Source organism: Festucalex cinctus, chromosome 14, assembly GCF_051991245.1.
Source record: "Festucalex cinctus isolate MCC-2025b chromosome 14, RoL_Fcin_1.0, whole genome shotgun sequence".
Taxonomy (NCBI): domain Eukaryota; kingdom Metazoa; phylum Chordata; class Actinopteri; order Syngnathiformes; family Syngnathidae; genus Festucalex; species Festucalex cinctus.
Genome location: NC_135424.1, coordinates 18563011 through 18573508, shown reverse-complemented (window position 1 = coordinate 18573508; position 10498 = coordinate 18563011). Strand labels below are relative to the sequence as shown.

The following is a 10498-nucleotide window of genomic DNA, read 5'->3' as shown; positions in this document are numbered from 1 at the left end:
TGTGGAATGTGGAATAGGTGAGAAACCCAATGCCATTTTTTCACCGGAAGTGAAACAATTAAAATCATGGTCGTAGAAATGACAGTGTTGGACATTTTACACCAAATGTATTGGCATTTTCTGACAGTCGTATTTTTAAAGTGTTTCTCATTAGAAAACTGAGGCCTCTCTTCATCAAGTGCATGTTGAACAATAGGACGTTCCGTTCCAGCAAATATATGTGTGCCTGTGGGCTGGATCTCACCAGCATTTACAAATTTCTCATTTTAGCTCCGCTTACCATTTGGCTTTGACATGATAGCGGGGCGTCACGTGGGGATGTGATTAGTGTTTCAGACATAGTCCAGTGGTTGGGCTACATCTTGAAAGTGGTTCTGGATCTTCACCCAACCTATAGATTAACCTGTCATTGGCTTAGAAACTCGGTGTAGGGGTAAACTATCCATCCATCCATCCATTTTCTTGACCGCTTATTCCTCACAAGGGTTGCGGGGGGTGCTGGCGCCTATCTCAGCTGGCTCTGGGCAGTAGGCGGGGGACACCCTGGACTGGTTGCCAGCCAATCGCAGGGCACACAGAGACGAACAACCATCTACGCTCACAAGCACACCTAGGGACAATTCGAAGCGCCCAATTAACCTGCCATGCATGTCTTTGGAATGTGGGAGGAGACCGGAGTACCCGGAGAAGACCCACGCGGGCACGGGGAGAACATGCAAACTCCACCCAGGAAGGCCGGAGCATGGACTCGAACCGGAGTCCTCAGAACTGGGAGGCGGACGTGCTAACCACTCGTCCACCGTGCCGCCTGGGGTAAACTAGACTTTTATATTGTTTCATGACTTTCTGCATCATTTGCTTTTTCATTTGTTGTTTAATCCTTATTTGCAAATAGAGTCTGAGGCCTGCACGATGCAGGAGTTTAATTTGTGATTTTGTCGGGGAGGGGATCAACTGACATTTTAAAGCAAGAACAAAAATCACAATTTTGAGTGAATGTAGCCTTGAAATTATAATGACTAATGTGCTAACTTCTTCCTCCTGTTGTTTCCCGCTTCCTGCCTTGGCCATGATTAAGTACACATGTGCCACCGTCATCCCTAATAGAGTTCTGATCAGGAAAACGGAAGTGTGACTAAAAAAGTCATCATGTTTGAGATAGTGTATTGGAGGGGGATTTCAAAGACAAAATCCCCGATCAAGTACTGAATATTACAAGGCAATAGTACAAACTAAACTTGATTCTGTTTTCATTACTGTCGTTTTTTTTTTTTTTTTTTTTTCGGTAAACCAATGGCAAATAATTTAATTACATTTGTTTCTATGCATAATGTGACATATTACCACTAGTACAATTCAAACAATTGTTAGCATACACCTTTAAATTAATCATTCAGACTTATCGAGTTGGCATCTATCAGCATTCATCTTGCACTGTACAGTAATTTTATGTATACGACAGTACGACTAAAATGTAAACTATGAGTAGCATTTGTCAATATCCGGCCCATTAAAAACAAATATTGAACGGCACAGTGTCCGCATTGCTAAATTAAGTTCAAACATGTAGACTTTCTTTGTGTGTGCCTAATTAGAAAAATAAATATACAGTTGATAGACATTGTGTTGGTGAGCTCATCTTCACATAAACGTGGGTGTCTGTTTTATTACCAATTTTGGATATACTTCTTCTTTTCGAAATTGCTGATGTCACACGTCATGACCAATTCTTTGGTGGAGCCAAATGTGATGGTCAGCTGTTTTGTGGGACTGATGTTCTGTTGGCCTGTCATAAACTCCTCCTCCCAGCTTCTGCATTTTTAAATGGGAGGGTTGCAGGGGAAATCAGCACTCAAACACACAGCAAGAAACAAGACACGTAGAGGAAAAAACGGCTTCAGAAAAAGAATCTTCATCAGGATCTTTGGCACCGTCTTGCAAAAGAAAGGTATGCATATATTATCACATTTATTTCCCAATCTATTATGTTGACAAAATTATTATTCAATGTTTAAATGTTTATTATTTTGTGTAATAAGTGAAGGGTAAGTACAGTTCTGACCATGCAATCATGTCTTTCATTACTATCACATTGATACTGCGTTCTTTTAAGAGAAAATATTTTTATTTTGCAAGCTCATCTGATACTGCCATAGATGAACATATCCCATTGACACAAATATGTGTACTGTAGATTGACGCACTTTATTAATCGCATGCACGTCTGTTCTCTTGTGTCACTTCAGATAATCTCCCTATAAGGGCATTTGGTGTTGATATATTCTATTCCCTTTTTTCTAGTTTGTTTCCAGACCAAAATATCACAAAAGCAGAAGTAAAGATGAACTTCTTAGTCATCCTGTGCATCATTGCTGCTGTCAGTATTGAAGTTGTAAGTCCATTTCAAATGCAAGATTTCATTTAACGCTTGGTAATTGGCCACATATATTTTTTAAACACATTTGTGAATCATTATTCTTCTGCAGGCATTTTCAAAGAGGTGGCTTAAGTGGTCACCAAGACATACACGCGCGCATCAAGGTGAGCTCACTGCTCTTCACTTATGTGTGTAGTTTGGTTTTATTATGTGTGGAGCCATTAATCATTTTTTATTGTTTTCAAAGATGATGCTTCAGAGGCGTGTTGGTCAGGGGATGGGAGCAGTTACAGGGGAATCATTTCCAAAACAACAAATGGGCGCCGGTGTCTTAAATGGAACATATTCAAAAACCCCTGGGGCACCTCATCTGGAATTGGGAATCATAGATACTGCAGGTAGGCCTGAATTCACCTTGCTGAATTAATGCCTAATGATACCTGGCCTGGCGGCACGGTAGTCGAGTGGTTAGCACGTCCGCTTCCCAGTTCTGAGGTCTCCGGTTCGAGTCCAGGCTCGGACCTTCCTGGGTGGAGTTTGCATGTTCTCCCCGTGCCCGCGTGGGTCTTCTCCGGGTACTCCGGTCTCCTCCCACATTCCAAAGACATGCATGGCAGGTTAATTGGGCGCTCCAAATTGTCCCTAGGTGTGCGTGTGAGTGTGGGTGGTTGTTCGTCTCTGTGTGCCCTGCGATTGGTTGGCAACCAGTCCAGGGTGTCCCCCGCCTACTGCCCAGAGCCAGCTGAGATAGGCGCCAGCAGCCCCCGCGACCCTTGTGAGGAATAAGCGGTCAAGAAAATGGATGGATGGATGGATGGATGATACCTGGCCTGAGCTTCTATACTATTTAAGTGCAGTGAAACTTAATTTCAACATGCATTCAAAACAAATTCCCATCTGAAAATGGCTCAATGAGTCAAGTTTCCCTAACCAATTCTGGCTTGCTGAACTGAGCTCTTGTGAGGTCTGATGCTTGATGAGCTGAGGTCTCATCCGATTTGATTTCATATCTACTGTGAGACTTTAGAGCAGGGGTCTGCAACCTGCGACTCTGGAGCCACATGTGGCTCTTTAGTCCCTCTCCCTTGGCTCCTTGTGGATCTCTAAAAAAAATAGTAGAAATTAATATGTATATTTTTTACATATATATATTTTTATTTTTGAGATAAAATATTCTTTGAATGAATTAACAATTTAGATTTGAAAAAATGCATAATCAAATATTCAAAAAATGTCACTCCAAATGTGTAAGTTGTCAGAAAATGAGACAAAAGGTCGATAAAATTTCCAAAAAAAAATTTAAAAAAAAGCAGAAATATTACCATATAATGTACACAAAATTGCCAAAAAACAGAGAATTTATTTTAAAATAGGCAATAGGCTGAAGACGTTCAAAAAGTAACCATAAAATGCCCAAAAACAAAAGAAGAAATCCTCAAAATTACCATAAAATGTCCAAAAAAATGCCAAAAATATCAGAAAATTTGTAGCAAAAAAGGCAGAAAATAATATCAAAAATAGCCATAAAATTCCCAAAAAGGAAGAGAGGCAATTTTTTTATACGTCCATACTGTTTCGTTTATCACAATATTCATAAGGTTTTGTGGCTCCATTCAGATTTTTTTTTATTTATTTGGCCTAAAATGGCTCTTTTGACAATAAAGGTTGCTGACCCCCTGCTTTACGAGGAATAATATTCTGGAATTCCATATTAGGCAATCTTAGTGAAATTCTTGACATTCTAATTAATTTGGTTATTTCTCTATTTTTTTTTCGTGAAGTACTGTAGAGTGCTATTACAAAATTTGATGTTGGTGTTTTTGGCGCTGGAACAGATTAATGGCATTTCCATTCATTTTAATAGGGAAAAGTTACAGGTGTATTCACAGAATGAATTCAACTTGTACATCAGGACCACTGTCATTTTTAACTTCTAGGAATCCTGACCAGAGTCTGCGGCCGTGGTGTCGTGTGAAAAGAGGGAAGAGAGTCGTGAGAGAATTCTGTGACATCCCTAAATGTGAGAGATTGAAATAGTAAAACTTCTTCTAAGTTTAATTTGGACTTCCTAATGATGTCATGTTGCCCTCCAGGCTCCACAACAGTAAAACCTCCTGCAGCTGTGGATACAGGTAATCTAGTTTTCACTATCTTGTCACAATAATGTCCTCTGATGATAAACTGATGATTCCCTTCTTTACCGTCCTTGTAGAACTGACGTGTGGTGAGACATCAGAGCGGAGGATGCACAAAATTGTGGGCGGTTCTTTCGTAGCTGCACGGTCGCAGCCGTGGGTCGCCGCCATTTTTCATCAGCGCTACAAGTTCTTTTGCGGAGGCTCGCTCATTGCGCCATGCTGGGTGCTCACGGCTGCTCATTGCTTCTCCGATGGGTGAGGCCAAACACACAGCCATGCGTGTCATCATTTCCTCTGCTGAAATTCTCTTTAGATAATAGCCCTGACTCATATTTAACACTGTGTGTGTTGGGTTCAGTGAAGCCACCAACCTCCAGCGTTTGTCCGTGTTCCTGGGGAAGAGCGCCATCAATGAAACGGATGACGTCAACGAGCAGAAATTCACTGTGGAAAAACTGATCCTCCATCAAGTATACAATGGGACCAACTACAACAATGACATAGGTGAGCGCAGGCAAGGCTTTAAAAATATATTGTGTTGTACTCTATGATTCTCATAAGTGGTTTTGTTTGTCTTTTCAGCTCTGTTGAAGATCAAAAGCAGTGATGGGCGATGTGCTGTGCGATCGGAATCTGTTCGCACGGTTTGTCTTCCTCCACCTGACACTCAGCTTCCTGTTGGCTTTCAGTGCGTCATCGCAGGATTTGGCAGGGAGAAATCTGGTAGGTACAACATAATACACAACAAACTCTCCAGATAACACTACTGGAGAAACATGATTTTTATATTTCTTGGTGGGTGGGTGTGTGTGCGTGTGTGTGTGTGTGGGTGGGTGTGTGTGAGGGGGGTGTTTTTTTTGTGCTACAGTAATAGTAAAACAAAATATCCAGTCAATACAGTACACTCACAGAAATAACTTAAGATTTATGTAAATTAATTTACATAACAAATTCCATTTTCTTTTTTTTTTTTAGATAATTTTAATACAAACCTACCAAATAAATCCTATATATATTTATTAGTCTAATAATGGCCATTTAATTGAAATTTATAATCCTCAGGTTTATGTATTTAGTGTTAATAAAGTATAATTAATTTATTTTTATTAATTTTTTTATGTTTTGGGATGTCTGCATTCAGTTTCATTTCATCCCTAAAACTCAACATGAAAATGTAATAAAAGAAAAAAAAACAAGAACATAAGTGTTTTTCACAGAAGCATTATATTTATCGTGTATAGGTAACCAGATTATTATGCAATTCAAGCAATATACTTTATGTATTTTAAATAAATACACTCATTATTATTAACTCATTCAAGTCGTTGTACTTTATTAATAATACATTTATAAATATATGTGTGTGTGTGTGTGTATATATATATATATATATATATATATATATACATATATATATATATATATATATATATATATATATATATATATATATATATATATATATATATATATATATATATATATATATATATATTAGAGCTGTCAAACGATTAAATTTTTTAATCAGATTAATCACATCGTAGAATTTTGATTAATCACGATTAATCACTGACTTAAAAAAGCTTTTTTTCCCCAACATTTTTGCCCGCTGCACACGCTCATCCTGCTTTTTCTAATCAATTAATTATTTGCATAATTTAAAATGGGGAAAAAGTGACCTACAGCATACGTAAACATTTATTAAATGCTTTACTTTAACGCATGTAGTTATGTTTATTGCTCAAACTCCAACAGCTACCTTTAATGTAACCATCCACTGTTGGCTAAAAAGGATCATCTGCGGTCAAAATTAATAGTGTGATTAATCTGTTGTAATACAATGATTAATGCGATAATTTTTTGTGATTAATTAATTAGTTAACGCTTTAACTTTGACAGCACTAATATATATATATATATATATATATATATATATATATATATATATATATATATATATATAAATCTGATTATGCATTTTAAATTAATAGGCTTTATTGGACTAATGAATATGTATCATATAAGGTTTATTTGGTATGTTTGTGTTAAAATTATCTAAAAAAAAAAAGTAAATGGGAATTTTTCAGGTTTAAAAAAATTACACAAAACTTAAGTTAGGCTTGAAATAGTTCTGTGAGTATGTTGTAGTAGTTTCAAAATGGTGTTACTCCACCTGCTCCACAACTTAGACCTGCTTTTAGATGTTTTAAGATCTAGTCTATTTTCTGTCACCAGATTGTCAGTTTTGCTAGGAGCATGTAAAAGAAAATGCTCTCTGTGCATCTGACTGAGCCCAGCATCGCGTATCCCAGTCTGCCAAATTCCCAAACAGAAAACAGTAAACTAGACTTGCCTTGTCACGAAAATCAAAACTTCATTGTCTATAACATGTTAAAACACACTTTTTAACACATCATTAACTTTGTACACAGAAAGTATACTATTGACAAGTGCTGTGAATACCTCTAGATGGCAGTAATGCCTAAGGCCAGCTGCGCACTGAATAATGAAGCCGGCTAAACTGTATTCATGTAAAAAAAAAAACTGTAAAAACCCATGAAACGTGATCACTTATAAACTCCAGATTTCCACAACAGACAAGTAGATGCATTCCACAAAAACATGAATGGCGAGAAACTGTGAAAACTGTATGATCTAGCAATCTAGCACGATTCTAACTTGTGTTGTCTGGCATGTCTACAGCGGCGTTGCAGTACTCTCAGTACTTGAAAGAGGCCCGTGTGAACCTTCTCTCCGAGTCTCATTGTAAAAGAGATTCCACGTATGCAAATCTGTTGACTGACAACATGTTCTGTGCTGCGGCACCCAATTGGAGCATGGACGCCTGCAAGGTGAGCAAGCCCCGTTCATTCCAAGAACCATTCTGCCGTTATACTAAATTTGGCCATGTGAACAAAAGCAAGTAGAGGGGGAAAAAAAAAAGTAGAAGTGGTAGCCAGAATGTGATTTCTGACTGTAGAAAAGATGATCTGAAACTTTCATGGTATCCACTTCAAGGGGTTGCAAGGATTAACAATGTTTTGAACCTGTAAATGCAAAATAAAAATAATGCTATTTTGCGTCCCAAAAATGTTTACAACCTTCTTGTTTGGTTGCTGGTCAAATTGACATCTTTTAAATTTTCATTTTTCTTTTTTTGTTTTGTTTTTTTGTTAATATCAAAAACATTTCTTTGTGTTACGTGATCTTTTTTATTTTATTTTTTATGACACAACATTTGAACGGGTCACATTGACACGTAGACATTATTGAGAAACAAACAGGAGGGGTACTTTTATTTGGTAACTTATTCGGTAAGATGCTTACATTTCTACTGTGGAGAAAAAAATAAATTATATCATGGCATCATTAGATGTGACTATGGCACCTCCAAAGTCGATCACATAGCTTGTTGACTTCCAAGTTGTTCTCATTTCAAAACAGTGCAGTATTTGTCAACTACAACTGGAATGTATTCATTCCAGACTCAAACTGTCACAATCATAAAACAATTGTTAAATGTTAAGGTAATGTATTGATGAACATTTTAGCATATTAAGCTACGATACAAGAATAGAAGAAAGTTAACCACTGCACAATTAAACAGACAAAAAAGAAAAAGAAAAAGCAAAACTAATCAATGTGATGATGCGAAGAGGGGATTCCACTTTTCATTTCCTCTTCTATTCTGTCGTGGCACTTTTCCTCATTGCTATCACTGGTACAATTCCGTAGTGATGTCACAAAAAAAAAATCATGAAGTAAAAGCAAAACACAATGGTGTAATTAAGCTTTGGCCACTTAGTAAACTGAACTGAAGCGCATGACAATAATTTCCATTTGACATACTGGGATACTGCCTTTAGAGGGTATACAAGTGGTGGCTGCCTACAGAGGGCACCTTATCAAAAGGGATGTAGCTTAGTGGTAGGGTGCATGCTTTGCATGTATGAGATCCCGGGTTCAATCCCTAGCATTTTCAGCTTACTTTTCCTTTACTGTAAAAGTATGATTATGTGTTTGTCCATTTTCTGCAATTCTTATCCTCATCACAGTCATAATGAGTTTGAAATATATACATCATTTTAAAATTGTAAGGTTTGATACAGCACTTGTGTTGGAACATGGCTGGATGGACCTCTCATTGTGCACGAGGCACTGACTGACTCACGTTTCTCTCCTCGTCACAGGGCGACTCTGGGGGTCCGCTGGTGTGTGAAGCCTCCGGTCGGCTGTTTCAGTTCGGCATTGTGAGCTGGGGCATTGGCTGTGCTCAGGAGAACAATCCTGGGGTTTACACTCAGCTCACCAAGTACAACAAATGGATTGCAGAGAAAACAAAACTACCACAGTATACAGAAGGTGTCATGTACCCCCCAAAATGAAGGTGGATGACAGGGAGTCCACTGTGGTCAAGTTAATTTCCCAAAGGAACATTTGGCAGCGCAGAGGGGAAGGTGCTGTGTGCATTTTGTTGTTTGCACTGTGCACATAGTGGCAGCTAATGGGCATTTACTGCACATGGACAGAAACAATCCTTAAAGGGTTACTTGACTCATTGAGCCATTTTCAGCGGTATAAAGTAAAAATTTTGTCTATAATTAATGTGGTAACTTCATTATTTTTCATGTACAATTAATACCTTTAAAAAGTACTTTTTCTACTTGCTGTCGACTGATGATGACATCATCTGTGCTGAGAAAGTAGGTAACGACCAATCATGCCTCAGTTTACTGGCCATGATTGGCCGTTACCTACTGCCTCAGCACAGGTGATGTCATCATCAGTTGACAGCAAGTAGAAAAATTACTTTTTAAAAGTATTAATATTACATGAAAAATAATGAAGTTATCAAATACTTTCTGGTCAAAAGATTAACTTTTCACTGCTGAGAATTGTTCAGTGAGTCAAGTATCCCTTTAAGGATTTACTGTCATTTTTCTAAAGGAATGTTTATATTTTATTTATTATATTGGATGTAAAATAGCTTTATATACTTTTTTTTTTTTTTTTTACATATTTAACAAATCTGTTTTATTTAATTTAATGTTACCATTTTCAACTATGCATATTGTAGAGAAAGATTGTCCTTAATATTTTTAATAGATTGAAACATAAATACTGTTTTCATACTGTGCAAGAGAAAATGTGTTAATAAGTGGAATGAGCCACTCACTGCAAAAATAAACAAATAAAACAGTAATGTATCGTACGTTGAAGTATAATTTCCACATTAAATTTTCAACAATGTAGTGCATTGGTCATCTTAAAACCACTAGAAATTATTAAAGGGGAAGTCAACCCCAAAACAATTTGTTTGACAATAATATGTTCTACGCAGTTCCACTAGTCTAAATATGGTATTCTGGTTGATATTGTGTTAGTGGAATATGAGTTACGGAACAAAAGCCAGCCATTGTTTCCAATCTCATGGGGCAGCCATTTTGCCACTTGCTGTTGACTGGAAATGACATCAATGTTGCTCAGTGCTCTGGCAATGACCAATCACAGCTCACCTGATTTCTGAAGCTGAGTTGTGATTGGTTGTTACCTGAGACCTGAACAACTGTGATGTCATTTTCACTCAACAGCAAGTGGCAAAATGGCCGCCCACTGAGATGGATAAAAATGCCTGGATTTTGCTGCATAACTCATACTCCATAAATGCAATATTAATCAGAATTTCATGTTTAGACTAGTGAGGTCACATATAACATATTATTGTCAAGAAATGTTTAAAGTTGACTTCCACTTTAATTAATTTAAAGACTCTTAAATTGTCCTTATATCTGAATGTGATTGTGAATGCTTGTCTGTCCTTTGTGTCCTGTGATTGGCTGGTGTCCAGTCCAGGGTTTACTCCACCTCTCGCCAAAAGTCAGCTCATGGGCTGCAGTTCTCCTGCGAAACTAATGAGGACAAGCAGTATATGAAACAGATGGTTGGGTCGGATGCAGTCAGTTATACTAAACTGCAATTTTGC

The 10498-nt window shown here is 37.5% G+C and overlaps 1 protein-coding gene across 1 annotated transcript; it reads left to right on the top strand.

Annotated features, from left to right (window-relative positions):
* The first annotated feature begins 1703 nt into the window (after positions 1 to 1703).
* Positions 1704 to 9244, top strand: LOC144001316 (urokinase-type plasminogen activator-like). Its single transcript, XM_077495532.1, has 11 exons — positions 1704 to 1948; positions 2302 to 2392; positions 2487 to 2541; positions 2625 to 2775; positions 4315 to 4397; positions 4471 to 4509; positions 4590 to 4770; positions 4874 to 5019; positions 5098 to 5238; positions 7219 to 7367; positions 8706 to 9244. The coding sequence occupies exons 2-11, from the start codon at positions 2342 to 2344 to the stop codon at positions 8898 to 8900; spliced, it is 1191 nt and encodes a 396-aa protein (XP_077351658.1). The 5' UTR covers positions 1704 to 1948; positions 2302 to 2341; the 3' UTR covers positions 8901 to 9244.
* Positions 9245 to 10498: the final 1254 nt, after the last annotated feature.

What these genes read in the sequence shown, in the direction of transcription:
- LOC144001316 (XM_077495532.1), top strand. Translation starts at nt 2,342, where the DNA reads ATGAACTTCTTAGTCATCCTGTGCATCATTGCTGCTGTCAGTATTGAA. An exon ending in GGGAATCATAGATACTGCAG is followed by an intron (nt 2,776 to 4,314) that starts GTAGGCCTGAAT and finishes TTTAACTTCTAG; the next exon opens with GAATCCTGACCAGAGTCTGC. An exon ending in GCTCATTGCTTCTCCGATGG is followed by an intron (nt 4,771 to 4,873) that starts GTGAGGCCAAAC and finishes TGTTGGGTTCAG; the next exon opens with TGAAGCCACCAACCTCCAGC.